Raw genomic sequence first — 25,139 nt, forward strand, 5'->3', positions numbered from 1 at the left:
CTTCTTAACAATGTATATTGTATAATTTTCTTTGAATAAACATTATATATAAACAATATATAAATATATATATTATATATATATATTGATATTTTAAAAGAAACTTTCTTTAAAATTTTCATTTTTTAAATTTGAAATTTTATTTATATGTTTTCTGTTAGATAAACTCAATGATAAACATATTTGAAAATTTATTTTTTTTTACATTTATCATTTTAGAATTCAGCTTCAGAACATACACTATTACACCCATCATCAAACGTAAGTCAAGATCGTATAGCTGAAGACTTTACATTTCGTCCATGGCTTGCAGCACCATCTGCAAATACACATTCATCATTTCCTCCCACTCAAGCCAGTCCCATTTCAACTTCAGCTTGTATGCATTCAAACACAGATAATACTTTATTACCCACAACTTCAAATGCACCAACCAACAGATTTAATTTGTCAACTCCTATATCATCAAATTGTAATTTTGCTAGACAGACTGCAGTAGCTGCAACATTAAATAATCAGGTAAATTATAAACTTTTTAATATAGTTCTATTTTATTTTTTTATTAATAAAGAGAAATTTACTAATTGATTATCGTAGGTCCCTCCTAGAACTAGAGCCAATAATTTTTGGGATAACTTTAGAAGTTGTTCACGTCAGAATATGCTTTCGACATCTAAGAGTAATGAAATTATTAGTGCTAATTTATCAAATCCTCAAATCCCTGATTCTATCCCTACAGTTTCTGATCATCAGCCTCAAATAAAAAACCAATCATATTCAGAGAAAACTGCAAATTCAGATTAGTGAGTGGATTTTATTATTAAATTTTATTTTATTTTTTAACTAAGTTGTTGAATATTTCAATTAAAATATATAACATTAGTTTTTCTTATTTTTTAAAAATATTTATTAGCAGAACTTAACTTCCATTACTATAAAGAGTGATATTTATTTTTTACAAATATGTTCATATAAAATAAAATTAAATAGAATAAGTACTATAACAATATTTAAAACTGATCTAATAATGTAAATTGTAAATGGCTTATATTTAAATATTAGTTATTAATTATTCTGTACCAAAAATCTATATTACTCCCAGCTGTTACATATTTCAATTGATGATGTGTAAAATTAAAATATTTACTTACATTTTAGATTAAATTCAGTTAAATTGGATTGAACAAATAGAAGAATTCTGTTCTAGTAATATTTTTATCAGCAGCTGATTATAAAATGGGATTCAAAGAAATGTTTGGAGAAAAGTACAGCTATTACCAATAATTCTCTTTATTATCTTATATAATATGTGAATTTGATAGAAAATTGTTGATTTGTTTTTCTACTTATAGATATGTAATGTGTGCCAATTAAATAATGAGGCCAATTTTTTTTATACTTGCACCATTACACTGTACAGCTCATACAGTTACAACTTTTGCATTATTGATTATTAGGGGAGACACTTTCAATTGCACAAACATCATAAAATTGCATCAACATTTTCTAGTTGCTGCAGAGGGATTGTGATATGTCAAAATTATATATTCAATGAAGAATATGTGCTATAATTAAATTGTGTCAATGAATATGTGCTATAATTAAATTTTATTAGAAAGTTAGGTAAAAGTGTGGTAAAAACAAAGATCTGAAAAATATTTATGGAGTGGAGTGTTAATCCTGTGCATATGTTTGAGTGGTTTGTGCAATTTCAGGAGAAACAGAAATTAATTGAAGATGGAAAAATGTCAATCCTAGTCAGAAGTCATCTGGAAAAAAAATTATTAGTCTTTTCATCAAGTATAAAGACTAATAATTAGAAATTAACTAAATTTAGAAAATTCAGGAAGAACAGAATTTTCTAAATTTAGTTAATTTCTAATTATCAGTCTTTATACTTGATGGAAACACAATTGTCTACATTTAGCCCAAATTTTGTTAAATAAAAATTGTCTTGTCTTTAATACAGCCTGAAATAGTCTAGAACATTGATGGGCAAACTTTTTAAAGAAGGAGCCAAAGGAAAGGAAGAAAACTTTAGGCGGGTCAATATAATTTATTAAAAAATAACAACGATACATTTTACAAAATTATTGTATTTTTTTGTGATACTAAGCCCTATTAATGACTGAAAGAATATGAAGGAGAATGTGATGAATGAAACTGTGACTGCATTTCTAAAAGTTTCTCATAATTTGGTTTGAACTGGGATGCACTTATTCTTAGAAGAGAAGTTAAATGTTCATCTGTCAGTCTGTTTCTAAGGCAACTTTTTCAAAGTTTCATTGTAGAAAACACCTGTTCACATATATATGATGAAGCAAACGTAGCAGTAACTTTCTGGGCATGAGATATCAGATTTGGGAAAGTGGATTTCGACAAGGACTTGTAGAACTCTAATTTTGGAACATTAAAAAACAACTGTTTGAGTTGAGTGTTACATTGTAATTTAATCAATTCAAGTTGCAAGTCCGGTTTCACAGTTCACATTAAAAGGCATGCTGAAAATTTCTAAGTCTTTTTCAATGACAAGTCTTCAAATCTTCATTCAAATTCACCATGGAGTCTTCTCAGACTATCTTCGTAACTTAAACTTTTCCTTCATCACCGGGGCTATTGAATTCAACCTCGGAAAGTGAGACAAGTCATTCTTAGCAAGCTGATTCGCAAATAGAACAAGTTGTAGTTTAAAAACCTTTGAGATGGCCCCAGATATCATCGATAAATTGATTTTTGCCTTGCATCTTGACATTCAACTTGTTCATGTGGTAGAGAAGATACATAAAAAATGTAAAATCCGAAAGCCATGCAGTATCTTCCAGGATTTTATACTCTACAGACTCCTGTTTCTCAAGAAAGAATGTCACTATTTCGTCTTTCAGCTGCCAAACTCTCTCGAAGACACGTCCTGCGCTAAGCCACCTTACTTTCGAGTAGTGCAATATATCAGAGTACTCAGATTGCATGGATTCTAGAAACTCCCAAAATTGTCTGTGAACAAGCCCTCGAGATCAAATAGCATTAACCAGCTTCACAATAACGTCAAGTACAGGCTTCATATCCAAAGCAGATTTACACAGGATGTCTTGATGTATGACGCAATGTAGAAATATAACATTGTTATCTGGATATTTTTCATTAAAGATCCCAACAAATCCAGATTTTTTTCCCTGTCATATTTCTCGCTCCATCTGTTGTTATACTACATATGCAATTTATAGGTACTTTCAAAGTTGAAATTCCTTCCATAAATTTGTGAAAAATATCTGACCTTGTTGTAGTTCCCTTCAACGACCTCATGCATACCAGTTCCTCTGTAATACAGAAGTTTTCGTCAACACCTCTTATAAATAATAGCAACTGTGCAGTATCATTTATATCAGAGCTTTCATCCATAATAATTGAGCAGAATTTAAATTGGCCAATCTTTGATTCCAACTATGATATGTTTTTATCTATTGCTTCGATTCTAGAAGTCACTGTTTTCCGAGATAAGCTTAATGTTTCAAAATCTTTTCTTTTGTCAGGACATAAAATATCACAAACTTTGAGAATGCTTTGTTTAACAAATTCTCCATCAGAGAGAGCTTTGTTACTTTTAGCAATATTGTATGCTACAACATAACTTGCATGTGTAGCTGCTTGCTGAGAACTATTTCCTTTCTTAAAAATACTTTGCTGACCTGATAGTTTTTTGCGTAGATCTTCTGCTTTTTGTTTTCTTTCTTCTTCGGTCATGGCTCTAACCTTGACATCATTGTGCTTAGAGTTGAAGTGTCGTGAAATGTTATATTCTTTGTAGACTGCTACAGTTTCATTGCAGATGAGACATAGTGGTTTATCCCTAAAAACTGTGAAAAAGTACTTCCATGTCCATTCATCTTTGAAAACATGGCACTCAGAATCAACTTTACATTTCTTAGATAACATCTTAGGGCTAAAATTTTTCACGATATGCAGAGTAAAACTAGCAAACCAACAATGCTAAAACAGGTCTGAATCAAGAAACGTGTTTCGATATCTAGCCACGGTGGAGAGGGTAGCTACTGCGAGGAGGCTCCATTGCCAGTTTTACTCTTTGCTACAAAGTTGCCAGCAGCCAGTGCCTCTCACTCTCAATGTAAAATTCCAATATCTAGGATAAGTCAATAAATTTGTATGTTGTCACTGATATAAAATGAAAGAGAGGAGAAAACAGGAAAATATTTATTTTTCTTATAGCCTGTGTGACAGCCGAATAATTGTAACCTAGTGCTGCATCTGAAAATCCAGGTGGCGCTATAAAAACATGTGCAGGTCGTCCGCCATATTTCTTTTTCTCTCTCTCGGCTACGCTATGCACAACGAGTGGATGTTCTGTACCGACGCATGCTTGTAACCGATAGAGCTTTTACTCAATAAGTGTAAAACAAAATCTTGTACATGATTTAAAGCTTCGGTTATTTTATATAATCAACGAACACTCAAGTTAAGTGGTGCATCAACCACCACAGCCTATATTCTTTTTTACTTGTCAGATTAGGAATAATGTCGTGTGGGCCGGATAGAACATTTCAGGGGCCACATCTGGCTCGTGGTCCGTAGTTTGCCCATCATTGCTCTAGAAGTTTTAAGTTCAAACTTGATTTTTTTTCTTCTCTTGCAATAATCAATTCATCTTTATTTTCAAAAAATAAACTTTTAAAAGTCTTTCTGTTTTAAAAATTATCTAATTCATAAAAAATTTATAATAATTTTATTTCAGTGGCAGAACAAAAGCAAGACAAGTTTCTAATACCAAAATGCATGAGAATATAATAAAAACTAAAAAACCAAATTCCAGTAAGGATCGAGGATTATTTTGTAAGTAAATTTTAGATCTACATTGATGTTCCAATATTAAGATCAATTTTCAACTTTTAAAGTGTTTATCTTTCAAATTAAATTACCATTAATTTTTAAATATATATTTTCAATAGCCTGTTTTGTAAATAAACCAAGTTCTACCCAGCAAGTTACATCAAAGTCAAGACAAACAGAAAGACCAATCAAGCAAAGAGAAGTTTCTGCATCACATGTTTCTGACAATAATTCTATACCAAATATATCAATTTTTTCAGATACTAGTAATTCTGCAATGCCATCATCTTCCAATACAAGAGCTAGGTAAAATTTTTGTAATTGATAAATAAGTTTTTTTTATAATTTTTATTATTGAATTTATATATAAGGTATTTAATGTAAAATAATGTGCATTTATGTTGTTCACATAGAATATTAGTGTAATTACTGTTACACATTTATTTTGTGAAATTATATCATGTTGTACATGAAATTTTGAAAAGTTAATTTCAGCAAACAAAATAATAATTTTATTTAATCAAAATTGGCACTGTTGGCATCTAAACAATTTTCCACTAAGTGACAAGATTATAGATACCTGCCTGATAAGTCTTTAGTCCTGGAAGCAGCAAACTCCTGGAATGCGTTCTTAACATCAGTCTCATTACAGAATATATGTCCTGCAAGAAAAATAGTCCAGATGCTTAAAAATTATAGTCTGTCAGGGATATATGGAGGATGACAGAGTTTCATATTCCAACTGCTGTATTTTCTGTATTGTTGATCATGCAATAGATGGACAAGTATTATCATGAAGCAGCAGAATGCCATGACTTTTAATCCCAGTTGTTTCTGGCATAATTTTTGATGCATTTCTTATAATCAGAAATTGTCTCACTGGTGCCTAGAAAGGAATGATGAATAATCCCTGTGGCTGTCCACCAAACTGTCACCATAACTTTTTGTGGGGGAGTGTTTTATCTGTGTCAGTTGTTGTGATGTCCATCAATGATTATCATAGACCAGGGCTTCTTAAACTTTTTTCATTCACGACCCCGATTATGATTTTTTTCGCGACCCAAAAAAATATAAAATAAAGATATATACAAATTTGCAAAAACGATAATGGTGTACTACCACAGTTCACTCTTGTGTTACAATGGAACAGAGACAACTGAATACACTGAAGCGACAACACTACACTAGTTCACACTACAATCAGTGTTGCTGAATTGTTGTCTCGCTTCATCAGAAGTGAGACAAAGTGCACATTATGAAACCTATGACACAAAGCATGCCATTTTCAAACTCTCACAAATTATTTTCAAAATTTTGCATTAAAATCTTGCGAATCCAAGATTTTGCTAAGCGACCCCAAATGGGGTCGCAACCCATAGTTTAAGAAGCCCTGTCATAGACAAGCACTTTTTTTTTTTCTTTTTTGTTTAAGTATAAATTTGTTAATAATACTTTTCATTAACATTGGTTTAATACAGTTAATAATACTTACTATTAAAAGATCATATGCTATTTTTAAAATACTTTGAAATAATTCCCAAAAAGTAAATAATTCTTAATGAAAAAAGTGGAGATTTTTTAAAAAATTAAATTGTCTAAAGGCTGCAGCTGTATTCATAGTGTCTGGTCAATTTAATAAATTAGTTAATATTTATCAGGTTGCACATTCATTTCAGTCATTATTCATAATAGCTGGGCATTATAATGTCCTATTAATCACTTGGCCCATAACATAAATAACCGTTAAGTGTTGATATAATTAGTAATTATTTTGTTTATAGAACAGTTATTAGTCAGTTATGAGAAGATTGTCTTTCTTCATTCATGTTTGTCAGATTGAGATTTTTATAACATTTTACATGCTGTCATAAGTGGATATTTTAATCAATATTATTTTCTCTACTCTTTCTTGACCTGAATGGCAACCATTTCTCTCTAATTTTCCTAAACCAATCCACCTTCATTCAGATCTTTTGTTCATTCTGAAATAAAGCTCTTAATATGCTTTTAATTAAAAGTTTGTCATATGTCTTATTCTTTATAATTTTTTTATTTTTGTTATATAATTTTTATTTTATAATGCTTTAAGAGAACTGATGTGTGTAAATATTTAGCTTTTTTTTTTGCTAATACAGTTTTTTAGTACACACAATTTTCATGATTTATTAGTTTGTGCATGATGTATTTTACATTATAATTATAAACACATAATGTTGGATGGCATTTGTTCATCCAAGCCCATTGTTGTAAAAATATAACAAACATGGATGTCATGGAAGCTCTCATTTTGTTTTCTCTCAGAAATATTGAAGATTTTGTCATTGCATTAACAATTATATAATTAACTGATGATAACTAAGAGCAACAGTGCAAATACATGTATCAAAGCAAAAAGAATACAGCCAACAAACACCAAATACATTTTTATGTGGATGAGCATAATGATGACAATGCATTGACATCATTAAAGGATCAAATATGATTGGTTTTGCAATTTTATAAAATAAACTTGTGAAACTTTTCTTATATTTATACTTGTACAATGGTACCTCAGGATATGAAATTAATCCATTCCGAAACTGAGATCGTATCATAAAAATGCCGTAAGGTAAATCATTTTTCCCCATACGATTACGTGTAAAACCAAATAATTTGTTCCAACAGGAAAAAAACACTCAAATTAAAGCTAAGTAGTACATTTAAAAAATAACTATAGTAAGGAAAACACTGAAAAATGCGTTTTGTAGTTGTAAATGTATAAATAACCATAATCGAATAATAATTGATTAAAAAAATGTAGTTTTATTTGCACTTTACCTCTGAGGATAGACGATGGTGGAGGTGTAAACTGGTGGCGGAAGAGAGGGAGAAGGGAAATGATACTAAAACTTAACTTACATAACATAATGTAACAATAACTTAAAAATAAATTAGAAAATATAAAAAAAATTAGTGTTGTTTTATATATATATTATATTTTTTTTTTTTTTTATTTACTGCTTTTTGCTTTCTTTCTTCACTTCCACCAGCGCTTTCACTGGATAAAGGTCGCTTGGTAAAATACACGTATCTATCCAAAGAGGTTTGGCTTTGCCTACTTTTTAAAATGTTTTTAAAATGACTTAGGCAAATGTCATTACTCCAAGCAGCAATATGACCAGTGTGAACCTTTTTGGGATGTTTCTTTTCAATAAAATCAGTCACTTTCTGATAATACCTCGAGATTTTCTTTATCGAGCGAGATCCTTCCACGACAAAGCAAACACGCAGACTGAGACCAATGAACAGAAGTGAATAAAAAAGGCGCTGCGAACTAATGTAACGTCGTATGGTGAGTTTTTATTCGTACCGTGGAGCAAAAATATGTTTGAATTTCATGTCATATCCTGAAAATTTTGTATGTTGGGGCATTTGTATCCTGAGGTACCACTGTATATTATTATGCATAAAGTTATACAGATGTTTTTATTATGTAAAATACATTGTGTGCAAACTCTACATTATATTCTTGCTTACATTTGTAAATAAATATTTTAATATAAAAGCATTAAGTTACTTTTAAATAATAATTCTGATTATTTATTTTAAATATATTAAAAAGTAACTAATTTTGAAGAGTAAGAATTTTATTTTGTTAAAATATTTTCATATATTCTGTTTAAAATTTCAACATTTTTATAACAGAGAAGTTGAATCAAAAAATGTTGTTAATACTAGTACAATGCAAGAATCAGTTTATGCAGAAGTCTCAAAAATAATATCTCAAGCTGATGGTCAACCAGAATTTTTGTTAGATTTTCTGAAGAAATTGAAACACTTAAGATTAGATTCTCAGCAAGTTTTATCAAGTAGTCAACATATGTCTTCCAGTGTAAGTATTATATTATTCTCCACAGAAAGTGATTTTGGATCATATAAATATTGCAATTTTTTTTCTAATAACTTAGTGGTGTATAATTTGCACTTAAACATGAACTAGAACAAATAATTGCTTAGATAATTGCTAGAACAAAAATGATTTGCAAAATCCATATCACAGTATACCCTATATTTCCATAGAAGCAAAACTAGGATAACTTCATGGTGCAAAACTAGGATAACTTCAAAGGAAAACAAGAACAACATTAACAAAACACAACAAATGCAACTTAAATTGTCCCATAGAAAGGCTGATTCTTCCATATAAAGAGGGAGGATGAGGTCTCACAGCTATCTTAAACATGCACTAAAACAAATACAAATTTGTAAGTTCTTCCATATAAAACAAGAAACATTGCAATTACACAAAGCTGTAACTATTGCAAACAAAAACAGTTCACCAATAAGTTTAAACAGCACTGATCTATTACACTACACAAAACCAAGATACCATTAGATATCTTGGTGTTGTGTAGTGCAATAGATCAGTGCTGTTTATGGCTTGGAGGAGCTTCATGATAGGCACCTTAACAATCTCAACCAGGAACACATTGAAAAAATTGCATTAAACTGCTGGCTGACTCAGAGAGAGATAATGGTTCATGATTGTCATACAAGACTAGATTATAAATACAAGAAACTACAGAAAGCACATGTTAAGGTCCAACACTCACAGACAAGACTTTTAGGAAGTGCTATATTGTGCATGAGATTATACAACATATCACATTGGGTTGCAAGCTTTTAACACAAAGTGACTACTTACATAGACATAATCAAAGAGCAAATATAATCATCAAAAGCTTGCACACAAACATAAATTACTATACACCCAGGAACCATACTACAAACACACATATCAGATGGTCATAGAAAACAATATACACAAAATATACTATGAACAAACCAAAATCAAAGACAAAACAATTCATTACAACAGACCAGATATTACATTTGTTGACAAGCAAACAAAATCATAAAAGTCAGACACAACTGTTTCAAAAACCTACAGCACACAAAATGCTTACACTGAAAAAATTAGTAAAACACAGAACTCATCTATGAAATATAGTCTGTGGAAAATTGATAAGATACTTATTGGGCCAGTAGTCCTTTCTTGCACAGGCATCATACCACATACATTAGTCTTGAAACATTAGGACTTCACAACAGCATGTAAACAAAACACCACAAATACAATAATAATAATGAATGTTAAATCAAACTGTAAAAAAATTTAAAAGTTATCCAAAGATGCAGGTTAATCGTTCAGCTCTATTTGTGTAGAAAATCAAAGTAATGTATTCGTCAGGTAGTCATTATAAAATAGACAGAGAATTATTGAAAATGTGCAGCTTAAAAATTTATATGTACAGTACAAGATTGTAATTATATTAATTAAAATATGGAAGAGAGGCAAAAATGAGTAAGAGAGAACTAAAAGTAAGATGTATATATTTGTCTGGTGGTTTGAGAAAAATTACAATAGTAGATGAATACAGCATTAATTTGCTATTGCAATGTGGAATATAGAAAATATGAAAGGATTTTTCACATTTATTAAAGATGTTCTTAGTAAATTTGGACAAAGAAAAAACTGTTTTGATGAATTCATAAGTACAAATTAAAACTAGTGGATGGCTCCATATCATTACTAAACCCATATCCATTTTCATATAGACTTTTAAACATAGACGATCCATGCATTATACACACAAATTGCTGTAATTTTAAATTTTATAAAAATATATCTTATATAATATTTTTTTTGTGTAAACTTTCTTTAATTACACTAATTATTCTAATTAAAATTTTTAAAAATCTACCTTCAATTACCAATTTTTTTCTTATCTCACAAATATAACTTTTTAGAAAGTTAATGATTAATGTTTAATAAATATTGCTACAGTACTAATTGTTACTTTTATTTTTTATTAAATATTTATCAAAACATTGAAATTTGTATATTTTATAGATAAATCCTATTAAATTATAAATTTTGCAGACTTGTTTTGTTAAATCAATTAATAAAGATTTTTTTTCCCTTTGCTATCATAATAATTCTAATATGTGTATAATGTACTAAAATATAATATAATGTATTTTTCCATGCAGTTTAGAGAATCATAATGAAAATGAAAAAATAATTTATATCAGAAAATTTTTAACTTTTAACAAAATATTTTGTATTAAAAAATTTTATATGTAAAAAAAATAAAAACATTCTTATCATGAATATATTTAAAATAATGCATTAGGCTTATTTTATTAATGTACAGGGTGTGCCAAAAAATGTATATACACTTTAATTTTTAATAACTTCTATTTTTAATTTAATAATTTTCTAATTTAGATTTTAATATAATATTTATGCTAAATTTAAAAATTATTAAATTAAAATTATGAAAATAAATATAAAAGTTTGGCAGTTGATATAAGAAGTGGGGATTCTGACCGTCAGAGTCCCATTTCTTGGGTCCACCCTGCTTGTCTTGGTCTCTATCACACTGTCATGTTGTCTCTCTCTTTACAAGGAATTCTCATACAGTGGTCATATCTTGGAATATTCTAGGTTGAGGAGAGATTTCTCCTCTCCAAAAGAAACTTGGGTCTTGATTCTTACCAATGTCACTAAAATGTCAATGATCTGTCTTGCAAAAAATTATTGACAGATATTTCTGGCAAATTTTTTGTTAGGAATTTTTGATTTAATTAAAAGTTACAAACAAATTATACAATAAGTGAAATATTTCAGACTTCCACAAATGTATTACTGTAATGACAGAAATTAGTTATAATATAAAAACTTAATAATTATGCAATATATTAATGACTTCAAAACGAATTTAAAATATTTACATATATTACAAATACAATCGAGTACAGGTAACCCTGTATAACATGACACTTTTACTGGATTCACTCTAACATGGTTTGAGAATTGGGAACATCCCTGTATAACACGGTGCTTTTATAGCACAGATTCACTCTAAGACGGTTTGAGAATTGGATAAAATCCTCGTACAACATGAAATGTAATAAATTTTCACATGCTTAAGTACTAATAGTTCACAAAAATAATAATTTTCATGAACTATTAGTACTTAAGTATGTAAATTTTCTTTTCCCGCCTTATGTCGATAAACGTAATCCTTCTCGAAACTTGTTTCAGTGTTGCCAGATCTCAACGCTTCTGATTTTGTGTTGCCAGATGTTTTCCCTTATTCCATATTTGCTTTATTCTTCATAAGTGCTTAGCACCATATAAGGAAATTTATAAAGATCTTTTAACTAAAAGCAAGCAATCTAAAATAACATCTTTTGCAAAAGGTAGATCATGGATCTGAAGATAATGCAGAAAAATGCTCAAAGGATAAGGATATCTTGCCAAAAAGAAAATGCCCTCGGTTAATAGTGCTTAGTGATGACGAAAACATTGTTTAATTTATATTAATATGTATTGTTTAAGAAATTTTAATAAAGATATTTATCTTAATTATGAAATATAATAGTATGTTTTTTAATTTTTGGAACCTAACTCCCCCTTTTCGTACTAGTTCTTTGTTTCATATAACACGGATTCACATAACATGGCAATTTTTTGGAACATAACTCCTGTGTTATATGGGGGTTACCTGTACTAATAAAATGTTTGCTAATCCTAGTTCTTTAATATATTGCATTTTAGCAAGAAGATAATCCTATAAAGAATAAGGATAGATTTATTCAAGCAGTTAAAAGAGAACAGTCAGATGCTTTTATTGATAATTCTGAAAGTATATCAACACAGTTAACATTATCTGGTCAGTTTCCTTCAAAAGAAATGCATGAAGATCATCTAACTTATGCATTTTCTCAGGTAATTATTTCATATGTAGTCTTTTATTTTGAAATTTGCATCAATATTTAAAATACCATAAATAAATTTATTTCCTTTCTGTTTTATTATTTATTTTTGTCTGATTTTATATTTATTTTATAAGATAAAATTAACTTTATGCTATAGAATATTGCTGGATGGGATTTTTAAGTTTAAAATCAAAATTGAAGAGTCTGTTGTGTTGAAAAAGGAATCACCATTTATTTTCAATGTTCTAGAATACAATATTTTGATGACTGATTTCAATTTAACAATTTATGCTACAAATAATTGTGATGAGGATTTTCTTTACCGTATGGAAAGTTTGCAATGTTTTTTATAGAATATGTTGCAAGATTACTCTATAAAAATGATCAGAGTGAAGGAAATTATACAAAATGTGCTTTTTTTAATTTTGATAATAAATGGGTTATTTTTATATTATAATTATGTGATTAGTGATATAAAAACGTTTTATTCTCTTACTGCAATTGGTTAATTTTAAATAGTATTTTCTCTAATGTTAGATGGCATTTAGCAATACAGTAGAGCCTCGAAAACTCGGCCTAATGTGGACCGAAGGGTGGCCGAGTTTGTGAAAATGCCGGGTTATCGGGAATGGGGTTAAAAAAGGATAAGTATGCGTGTTTCTTCAGAAAATATTGTACTGTACTTGTATATATTGTTTGCTTGAGAATAGAACAGAGAATAAACTGCCCAAATACCCTTAAACAAAGGAAAGGTACATCCTTTATGAAGGCATAGAGCCTTTACTACATGAAAATGAAAATTAATGAATACACTGTGTACAGTAATTTACCTGATAAGACAGACCTTAGAAAAATAATTTATGAGGCATAAAGCTGTCTATAATGAAAATTAATTAACTAAGGAGATTTTGCCCTGCCAGGGTGTGGCCGAGTTATCCGGAGTGCCGGGTTATTGAGTGCCAAGTTTTCGAGGCTCTACTGTATTTTCCTTTCTGGAATTAAAACATTGTATCAATAGGTTTCCTTAGGGAAACCTATTGATACAATGATTTAATTCCAGAAGGAAATTATTGGTGAACTACAAATAGCTTAACCACTCTGATACACTGCTCCACACTTTAAAGGCATGTATTATCTCTTCCTCCTCACTTTGTTTGAAAATCATTTAGAACATTAATTTGTTTTTGTAAATAATTTAATTTTACTTAGTAAATTAATTCAAAATATAATTTAGAGTTAGGGAGTTAAGGCTTAATAAGTATTAAGCCTTAACTCCCTAAATTAAACAATCTTGACCTTGACTCTGAAAATAATTAATATGAATTTTCATTAAAGTGAATAACTTACTATTCCCTAGCAATTTGCATTAATGCAAGTTGACTGTACATATTTTTTATTGTGTACTCTACATAATAAAATATTCATTTGAAGAAGAAAAGGGATAAAACAAATAAGACATTAAGTTTTTTAATCAAATGCCATATTTTGGTAATGGCATTTCATTAATAAAGCAAACATGGTAAATTTATAGGAATTTTCTATTAGTGAAAATTGCTGTCCAATTTACATATTCTGAAGAATATATCTTACAAAGCTCATTGCAATCTGTTTATTAGATACTATTCATCAAGACAGTGATGAATATACAATATTAACTATAATTTCTTAGTATATAATTATCTATCAAAAAGATTTTAGATTAATCATTAACTTATATTTGTTTGATTTACTATATTCATAATTTGTATGTTGCTTCACCATTTTTATATCATGTAAAATATATAACTTAAAAGTAGTGAAAATCTCGATTATTATAATGTGATTTAAACAGATTTATTTTACATCTACTAGTGAATAATATCTTTTTCCAGTTATTTTAGTTAAATGTGAATAAGTGGAATCTGTAGTTACTTATTTTAGTCACTGACAATATATAATGTCTGAATGACCTAGTTTTCTTTATATAGGTATAAAGAAAGCTATTGATATTATGAATTCAGTTTCATTCATAGGCAGCAAAAACATTAATTTAACTACATTTAAACCAATCAATTAACGTGAAAATTTATGCATCTGTACTACCATCCACGTATTAGTTACTTAGACAAATTATAATGATTAAGAACAATATAATTAATCAATCTTTGTTTAATTAAACACCAATATGAAAGTGGGTCTCTAAGCATAGTTAAACAAAATGAAAAAATAAAAAATATCCATTGAAAGATTGTTTGTGTCCAGATAAAAGTTTGTTTTAACAAGTTAAATAAGTTTTGTTAACTAAATTTTAACTACAGTAGAGCATCAATTATCTGAATCAATTGGGAACTAGGGTTGTTCAGAAAATCAAATTTTTGGATAACCGATTATATACAAAAAAATACATTAACCTATCCCATGTTGAAATTCGTTCAAATCCTGGCATGTAATTAAGTACCCTGTCATGGTCGCGGCAGTGCTGCCAGCTAAAACATGCACACCAACAAAAATAATATTGCAGTAGCCAGAGACATAGCCAAAGATTGCAATGCCACAGCACTAGCAGAAATTTAAATTTGCCAACTGGAAAGCTTTTGGCTAATTGATGTTTTGGTTGATCGACATTCAGATAATCGATGCTCTACTGTATTAACTGTTAAATCTTTGTAATTCATTTTTGTAGACAGCTTATCATATTTTGATTAGAAAATAATTTATAATGTGTATTTTTATGATTAGCCTAAAGAAGAAACTGAAGTTGTGCCTTCTGTGGCTGCTGCCACAGGAGCAGTAAGAAAACGAACTTACAATAAACGTGCAAAAATTGAACCAATTTCAATTTCTCAAGGAAATGGAATTGGAAGAAATTCTGAAATTAGTGAGGTAATTTTAATGATTTTTACTTTTTTAATATTAGTAATTTTAAAATTGTATGTATCTATGAGTTAATTTTACAACTCAATTAGGAATTTCATATATTTTATTATTATATAAAGAGTAATCCAAAATAAAATAAGATAATGTATAGAAAATAAAAATTGCACATTAATCTTTATCAGTAATTTATATATTAATTGAAAGAAGGTTTCAGTTTGAGTAAATGGTTGGGGCTAAAAATACAGTTCAGGTACCAAATTAAAGCTCTTATCCTGTAGATGATGCCACTTAAGAGAGATTTAAGAAAGGTGCAATGGTTCAGACATGGTGGAATGGCAAAGGTACAATGTTAAGTCTAGAGAAAGGCAAGTGACAAACATGCTAGGCACTTGCATGCCATCTAACAATTTAGTTTTTCTTAATCATTTGAACAACTTATTGCTCACCACTACTATAAATTTCTGGTTTGTTTGCTAATTTGCATTAATTAAAAGACATTTTGCATTATTTTTTCAATAAATTAGTTTTGTCAAAACTAATTTTTTGAAAAAATTGACCACAGTGCCATCTATTAACTTTTAGCACCAATCTGTTTTTATTTTAGTATTACTTCATGATGAGACCAAAACATGATTCTAACTGTCAATTCCTTACTTAATGCCAATTGATGGCTTTCTCAACAAATCTACTAACTAAAAGAAGAATAAACTTGCACATACAACTGTAATAAGCCAACAATTACCAGATTATATCAGGCTAAAATATTGCAATTATTTTAAATTAAACAACTGTTGGTAGGTTAAGAGTTTTATAACAGCCATTGAGATTGCCATGAGGTGGACTGACATTTCCTTCGCTGTTAATTTTCAACCCTGCTAGTTGAATTTGGTCAGCTTTGGGAATGCTAAATTTCCACCCTAGGGTTTGGATGCAAAATTGAAAGAAGCCCTTAAGAAAGGGGACTGGTGGGAGGAGCCTCACGTTACCAGAGAACAAGTAGACACAAATCACTTGTAAAGAAGCTTGAAAACACTTCCTGTATTGATGATTTTTGTGTAGAATGCCAAATTTTAATGAGCTGTGTAGCATTGAACTTCCTCCCCGACTGTGGTCTTGTAGGCCATATCCAACCTCTTTACAAGCAGTCGTGAAAGTAATTAATAAGGGTAGACAAAGAGTCATAAAAAAGGGGGGAGGAAAAAGTGGGAAAACCAAGGAGAGAAGGACAAAAGTTGAAGGAGATTGAGAGTAGAGGTGAGAGGACAATAGTTAGTAGAGAGAGAAGTGGTGAAGTTTGAAAGTGGACAAGGAAGTACACTAGTGTGCAAAACTTAAGCAACAATGTAATTTTTAAGCAGACAGCCATGAAATTGTAGAAAAGGGCTTTTTGTGATCAGTACATTGAACACCCAGTTCAGTAGAAAGGTGATATTTATGCAAACATCAGGAAGAAGACATCACAGGTGACGTGAGGGCACAAAAACGCATGCACGCAGTGCAAGACTACAATAAAAAGGAGGACAAAAGGTGTTATTAAAGACATTTTCTGCAAGTTCAAGTGAGTTTGTATGTGCAATATGACTAGAAGAAACCATCTGAATGACTTTACATGTTGTAGAATAATCAGCAAGCTTGAGGAGGAGCATAGTCTGACAAGTGTAGCCTAAAAGTTTGGGATCAACAAAAGTGCCGTTTCATAAGCTTGGAAAGCCTTCCAAACTGCAGGTACAGCTGTGAGAAAGGTTGGTGGTGGTTGTGAAGAAAAACATTGCCAATGGATGACTGATATATTGTCTCTCAGGCAAAAAGAGATTGATACCAGTCAGCAGGCAACATTGCTCAGCAGCTGTGTACAGCAATGGGACAAAAAGTATCACAGTTTAATATGGTGTAGCCTATTTGCCTGTCGTCCTGAATGCTGAATCTCATTGGCAGCACTTAGACTGATGTAAGGAACACAAAAACTGGACATCTTATCAATGAAGTCATGTCTTCTTTACAGATGAATCGTTTCAGTATCAGAAGTGATTCTCAATGCCAGTTGATATGGAGAGAGGTAGGGATACAGTTTTATTCCAATAACATCATGTAAAAGACTGTTATGGTGGTTCTGGTGTGCTCATTTGGGGAGGCATTATGATGAACAGGTTGACTGAACTCCAAATTTTTGACAGAAGTACCATTACTGGAGATTGCTATTGTCAGCAAGTGATCCTTTCTCGTGTGTGTCTATTCCAAGGTGCCATTGATGCAGACTTCATTTTTATGGATGATAACTCAAGGCACATCAGACTCATGCTGTTCAGGAGCTTCTGGAAAGCGAAGATATCACTAGAGTGGATTGGCCAGCATACCCCCCTGATTTAAATCCATAGAACATGTGTGAGATGCTTTGATGAGACACCTATTGGTGTGATTATTATATCTGCTGGAGAACACCCAACAACTGGAACAGATGCTCATTGAGGAATGAGCATTCTTACCACAACAACTGTTTGATAATCTGACATTGAGTATGGAGAGAGAGTGCCAAGAAGCCATTGCAGTTAACAGAAGTCATATCCCCTACTAAGGGACATCTGTTTGTTCTCCCTCTTGGGCAGACAATCATTTGTACCAATGCTACTCTTTCAATAAAGCCTGTTTTTGTTTGATTCAATACTGTATGCGTTCTATTCATTTTTGTGCTAGTATGCTTTCTTCATTCCTTAAGTGCAAAATACTGTCTCTGTGTTCTGAATTTTTTGGGTAATCCCAGGTAATTTTTTGCAGAGTTATGGCAAAGAAAACAATCATTGTTTAAGTTTTGCACATCATTGTATTAAGAGTCTTGTTAACTGCATGGGATTGAGCTTCTACCATACAAGATCAAATGTGATTAAAGTTTGGTTTTGTTAAGATATTTGACTATTTCAATTTGATATAACGAACCAGCAAGAGGAAATCTATGAATGCAGACTGGATTCTCTACAAGCTCATTGTATTTTAATTAAATAAAACTGTCAATTTTGATGGGTTCATGCTAGTTTTTTTATAATTATAGAATTTTTTAGTCATAATTTCTAATCTTATGATTCTTTTTGTAAGATAATTCTAAGAGATTTCATTATTTACAAAGATAAGGAAATTTTATCATCTAAATATATAAAATTGCTTGTCCTGACTGACTGAGTGAGTGATTGATTCATCATCGCCCAGAGCAAACTGCTGAACCTAAAGAGGTAAAATTTGGTACACAGTTAGGGTACATCATGAAAATGCACACTAAGAAGGGATTTATCGAAATTCCCCTCAAGGGGGGAGAGAAAGGATTAAGGCTTAACCTGAAGAACGGCTTCTACTGTACTATTTTAGATGCGATTTTTTGTTTTTAACTACATTTAGTCTTCATTGAGTACTTAGGTGTATTAAATTGATAACATTTCAGACGTTGTTATAAATATTTTTATATATTTTGATTTTTTAACCAAATGTTCAAACCGTTTTAGATTCGAATTTGTTATTGCATATTGGTTCTATTATAGAACGATTGTAAACGTTCTATAAATTGATCAAATTGAAAACAGTTTGTTTGATTCTTGGCAATTCTCATCATTATCAGCAGTAGGTGTTATATAACAATGACTATGGTTGTTGAAATACTGAATATAAATGGGGTTTGCTTGAAAAATCCGTGTGGGCAAAGTCACGGGTAACAGCTGGTTCAAAATATATGACTAAATAAATTTTTATATATATTATATATATGTTTGTATATTATTATATATTTATTTATTTATTTAAAACTATTAAACTATTAAAAAACAATGTTATTTTAAATCTTTCTTTAAATTATATAATTTGCATTATGTTATAGTAAAAATATGAATTTTAGAATTTTTACTGACATCAAAAATATAAATTTAATTATATATGAATCCTCACATTAAATAATCTAATCAAAAAATGTTAAAATGGATTGGTCAAATAAACTTTGATTTTGATTTGGATCAAACTTCTTTTATTTAAGTCTTGAATAATTATAATTTGATTTATGAATATAATTACCATTTATTTTCATTATTTAATTTTGTAAAAATAATTTTGAAAAATTAAATATTTCTTTGTAAAATATACTGATATATTTATTGATACTGTTGAAAACGTCAAAGCAAATAAAATTACAAATATGAATTTTAATATTGAAGAAAAATATCTTAAATTTGAATAAATTATTGACTGACTCATTAAAGCAAGTCAATAATTTATTCAAATTTAAGATATTTTTCTTCAATATTAAAATTCATATTTGTAATTTTATTTGAGCTTTTGATTTTTTACATTGTTGCCAAAATGTCAACATTTGTTGTAGCATTTAACTAATGTTTTATTTCTGATGATGATGCTGTTAAGCTCAAGTTTTTCATTACTTTAGTTTTCAGTTATTAATGAAAACTGAAGTAATTATGTTTTGAACTTTAAATTGAATAAACTTAATTATACAAGTACATTAAATATTAATTTGACTTAAACAATATTAAAGTTATATATATTAAAATGTGTCAAAAATGTAATGTATATTAAATAACTGTCATTTTTATTAAATAGCTTGTAAAATTTATATAGTTTATTTGAATAATCATTAGTCAATACATTCCAAAATAGTCTTACAAATTAATTTAACTTGTGATGATATTTATAATTTTTGTTTATCTTGTAACCTTACAATGATAAACTTCATTGATAAAATTGATCTTAAGGCAAAAAGTTATTTAAATTTTTTGCATTTTGGCAATTATTTTCAAGATCTTATTGATTTATATATATAAATTTATTATTTATAAGAATAATTAATAATGAAAACATAAAAATATTTAGTGTTATGAAAATTAGCAATATAATTTCTTGATGTATGACATGTTTATATGTTAGTGTTTAATATACATAATTATCTTTATATATACTTAATCTGTTTTTTTAATTAAAAATTTATTGTTTTATTCAGAATTCTTCAGAAAAAGCTGAAAAGAATGAGCCTTTTTCTTCCAATCAAGATGATTTAGAAAATAGAACTGAGTAAGTTGAAATACAAAACAAAATAAATTTAATAAGTTAGAAATTTACTATTTTCAAATTTTTATTATAAGACAAGAAGGAAAAGATATGGCAGGAATGGACTTATCACCATTAATTTGCCAATCTAATAACAGAGCTGCTCAAATTGCAGAAGAAGATATGATATATGAATGTGGTCCAGAAGGAGAAACAGAACCAGATATTGAAGCAGAAACGGATGATACAAAAGATCTAGCTGAGGCTGATCAATCACCTGGACAAAGAACTAGTGTAGTAGATCATGTTCACCATTTCAGACAAATTGAATCACCACAGTTAGTTTCTTCTTTAGGAAACAATACAAATAATTTTGTTTTGATTAATTCTGGATTGAGAAATGAATCATCACTAGCAGCAACAATAGATGGTTTGGATGATATTTCTGTTGAACAACAAGATATTGCAGCTGGTGGAGAACAAATATCAGTATGTGTGATTTAACATAAATATTAAAATTATTATTAATGTATTTAAATATGTTAAATTTATATTTATAGTCTTGTCTCGACGATCTTCAAACCGTTGATGAGTTGCCACTTGATGATATTCCTACAAAATTAATTCCATTATCAGAGGTAGGAGTTGATAACCTGAAAAAATGTAGACATTTTTAACATAGAAATAACCATTTTTATTTACTTTATAAGGGAGAAATTTCAAAGCAAATGGCTGAAGAAATAAGTGCAGCATCCCTCTTACAGGAAGTGGTATCTGAAGAATTGTCTGATGTAGTGAAAGAGCAAAGTAATTTTGAAAATTTTATATTATATATATATATATACACATACATACATCCATACATACATACAGTAAAACCTTTGCTTTACAATCCTTTACTTTCAACCTTTATAATTGGTATAATTTTTCTGTTATGAAATATTGTATTAACTGAATATTTTTTGTTCATGATTATTTCTTATGGTATTATATAGTTAAACCTGTATTTTCACAATCATAATCTCAATTTATGAAACAAAATATTGTAAAAGCAAAGATTTACTGTACTGTATATCTGTATTTTGGTTGAGGTAACATATATTCTATTTTCTGTCTAATACAGTTTCTACTTTTAAATATTTAATTTTTAGTTACTTAACTGTTTCATGGTGATATCTTAAATATTAATTTTAATTTATAATGTTTTTAAGTGGAATAATTTAATAACTTTTATCTTACTTATTGAATATTTATTATGTTGATTAGAAAAGTATACATTTAACATTAAGACTTCTTTAAGAATCATTATTTAAAAAATGAACTTTGTAAGATAATTTCTTATCAGTTCAAAAAGTACAAAGTAATTAACAAAATATATATTAAGTTAATCACATCAGTCCAAAAATTTTGTATATTTCTTGATTTTTAAAATTCAATATTAAAAAATTCATATTTTTGCTTTTAAAAATAATTCAAATGCAAATTTTTAGAACATTTGTAGAATTATAAATTTGAATTTTTAGGAAAATTAAGAGACAATATAATTTAGTTCAAAGGTGCCATATTGTATCAAATTTAATAATTTTAAATTAAATATGGATTGAATTTAATTAATTAGAAGATTCTGGAAAGAAAGATTGGCTTAGAGTGGTGGAGTTTAAACTTGCATTTTTTGTTTACTGTATAAATAGATTACTATTTATGCTGTTAAGATCATCATCTGAGTTTCACTTCTAGAATCCTATAAATGCTTAACCACCTACTGTTGGCCAAATTACATTGTACAAAATATAAATATGGGCCTTATCAAGACAGAGTCGAGAGTAACCAAGTGTAGAATCCCTTTAAGCGTAGTACTTGACTTTTGTTATTTAACATATTTATCAAAGTACTTATTATAAATTTTATTAAGCTTAAAAGGTTATACATATTACAATAATTTTGAACTTTATACCGTACTTAGCTATTAAATTTGTGATATCAAATGAAAGTTAAAATGAAATCTTCAATATCTATTTTGATATCATTTCTTTCTTTCATATCCTAAAAAAACATTGATAACTATAACTACTAGACTACTTAAGTATTATTTGGAAGTAATTACCCTTAATAATAAAAAGTTTGAGCTAAGACTAAAAAAAGCAATTGACTAGTTTTGAAGGTTAAAAATATTCTTTGTTTGCTTATGAAAGAAAGTATTAAAATATATTGATCATGCATATTTTGATCCAATAAATCTTCAGTTCATAAATTCTTAATAGGAAATTATTATTCATGGTGATCTAAAATACAATAATTATACAGGATGATCAATTTTAATCAATTCACTGGAATAACTTGAAAAATATACATCCTACGAAGAAAACTCGTTGAACCAAAAATGCTAGACTTCAAGGGGACACAAGATGAGGCTAACATTTTTGGTTCAAACAGTTTTTGCAGGATATGTAATAGTGTGGTGCTTAAAATAGGAAAAAATAAATTGCTTACTTTTTTGTGGTCCTACCCTCCAGAACTATTCCAACTGGTCTCAAATTACTACAGAAGAAATTTAAACTTGATATATTAATATTTAGAGGTAGCTCAACGACCACAAAGTTTATAAAAAGAGCAATTTATGACAAATGAAAGACCTGTTTTGATAAACAGGCTTGTTTCACTTTTTTGGACAATTACAGACAAATTAAATAGTCATGTAGACTCTACAATATTCAAAAACTTGATGGATTACTAACAAAAATTCAACAAAAAAATTTTTAAACATCACAATTCACAAAATCTGAAATTTTCAGTACAATGTTCAATGCAACTTTATCAGTTTATTTTGGTACCGACATAGTTTCTCTTCCTTGCTGTCTGGATAAGCCTGACAGTGCTGTTGAACAACTTGCAGAAAATACTGAAGTTGTAATTCATCATGAGTCATTAGGCCACTGAATTCCTGGATGAGTGCAACCATGTGTTCTGCATGGTTGTTAACAACTTTCATGGCATGTACTGACTCTGCAGCCTTCTGGTAATCCTCTCTATCTTTCCACAGGTCAGGATCTACAGTGAGAAATGTATCTGGAAGCTCCATTAATTCAGAGTTTGTGACTTCACAAATATAATGAGAAAAAATCTTGAGGACTTTAATGTGTCCAGTGGGTCAACACTGATTTACTTAATGTGACCCTGTTCAGTGTCGTCATCATTTTGCATTGCTGTAATTATTAGCCTCTTTGTAGCAGAACTTACACTTGTCAAAAAAAGTTAAAGCAACCAAATCTGGCAACAAATACCATAAGTGTTTAGAAAATTTGAGAGATGCTGCCTTGGATATTGTCATGTTGATTGCCGAGTATTCAAGAAGTGATTTCAGAAGATAAAGGTCATTGTTATGAGCACTGGCTACCAATGGAGCTGAAATCCAGGCTTTGAAATACACATGTGCAGCAAAGACATATCCTGTAGTCACTTCTCTTCTTTAGGGGCTAGTTCCACTTAACAAAAAAACATCCACGCCTTCAAACTGTAAATTATCTTTGAGAGTATGAGTCACTGACTCAGCCTCAACTACAAACAGCAAAAAACATTTGCAGCAAGACTTGATGGTATCAGCAAAATAATGATCACGAGTCATAACAGAAATTAATTTTGTGGGAATGTCATATAACTATTGTGTGATTAATATAATGGTTTATTTATTGAGATGACCAACTAGTTTTACAAACTGTTGTACTAAAATGGATACATTGTGGTTCAAGCATGTGATTGCCATACTTTTTAGTATTTGTAACCTATAAACTTAGTGACATTGAGCTACCAGTAAATATTCACCAATGAAGTAGATTTTTGGCATAAATTTTTTCTAAATATATTTGAGCAGAAATAGAGGATTCACATTTTCAAATTGTGAAAATAAACTCCACACTAATATGTAATTTTGAGTTTATTCCATTGAATTTATTAAAATGGATCACCCTGTACAATGTTTAATTTTGTTTTTGATATGAATAGACTGTAAAAGTTTATTAACAATTATGTCTATCCAAAACATGGCATATTGTTCTTGGTTTTAAATGCTTGGTTTGCAGATAATTGAATCATCTTGAACACTCATTTTATACTCAGATCCTATTATTTTGTGAAATTTTAACAAACTTTCATTTTTCAATTAACTATGACATTAGGCAAATAGCAATTAATTTCCAAAAATCTTACAATTATGACATTAAGAATTCAGAATATACATAGTTGACTCTAAGTCAAGCATCATTAACTTAAGATTTGACTTTGCAAAAGATTTATTTATGTTTCAATTTAACTCTCATAAACAACACATTTTGTACCTCTAAGTTGAAATAGTTTTCAGAATGTTTGTTTCAATATTTTTTTGAAAATTTGAAATCCAGAATTCAAGTGAATTTATTTAATTTCTAATATTGTGTATTTTATTTTGCAATTTAAAGAGGTCATATGAAATAAAACTTAAGATTATAACAAAAATGTTTGATTCTAATTTGCATTGGAAGAAAAATAATTACATGACGTTATTACCTCAAACCTCGACACAAGAACACAGTGTAATGGAATTTGTGCTTAAACATGAATCAGTCAAAATTATTACTTTGAGAGGCTATCTATGAAATTCTAATAAAGATCTA

The 25,139-nt window shown here is 29.2% G+C and overlaps 1 protein-coding gene across 3 annotated transcripts in view; it reads left to right on the plus strand.

Moving 5' to 3' along the window:
• LOC111642265 (pericentriolar material 1 protein-like) overlaps nt 1–25,139 on the plus strand; it is a 55,808-nt gene that overhangs the window by 29,915 nt on the left and 754 nt on the right. For all 3 annotated transcript variants that reach the window (XM_023388588.1, XM_023388589.1, XM_023388590.1), the window contains 11 exons: nt 220–519; nt 598–803; nt 4,745–4,842; nt 4,959–5,145; nt 8,524–8,710; nt 12,446–12,616; nt 15,325–15,468; nt 20,447–20,517; nt 20,589–20,982; nt 21,054–21,131; nt 21,204–21,300. In XM_023388588.1, the coding sequence (XP_023244356.1) occupies nt 220–519; nt 598–803; nt 4,745–4,842; nt 4,959–5,145; nt 8,524–8,710; nt 12,446–12,616; nt 15,325–15,468; nt 20,447–20,517; nt 20,589–20,982; nt 21,054–21,131; nt 21,204–21,300 (1,933 nt within the window). The remainder of the gene's footprint in view (nt 1–219; nt 520–597; nt 804–4,744; nt 4,843–4,958; nt 5,146–8,523; nt 8,711–12,445; nt 12,617–15,324; nt 15,469–20,446; nt 20,518–20,588; nt 20,983–21,053; nt 21,132–21,203; nt 21,301–25,139) is intronic.

This window comes from Centruroides sculpturatus, unplaced genomic scaffold, assembly GCF_000671375.1.
Source record: "Centruroides sculpturatus isolate CEXI.00-Female unplaced genomic scaffold, Cexi_2.0 scaffold1698, whole genome shotgun sequence".
Lineage (NCBI taxonomy): Eukaryota > Metazoa > Arthropoda > Arachnida > Scorpiones > Buthidae > Centruroides > Centruroides sculpturatus.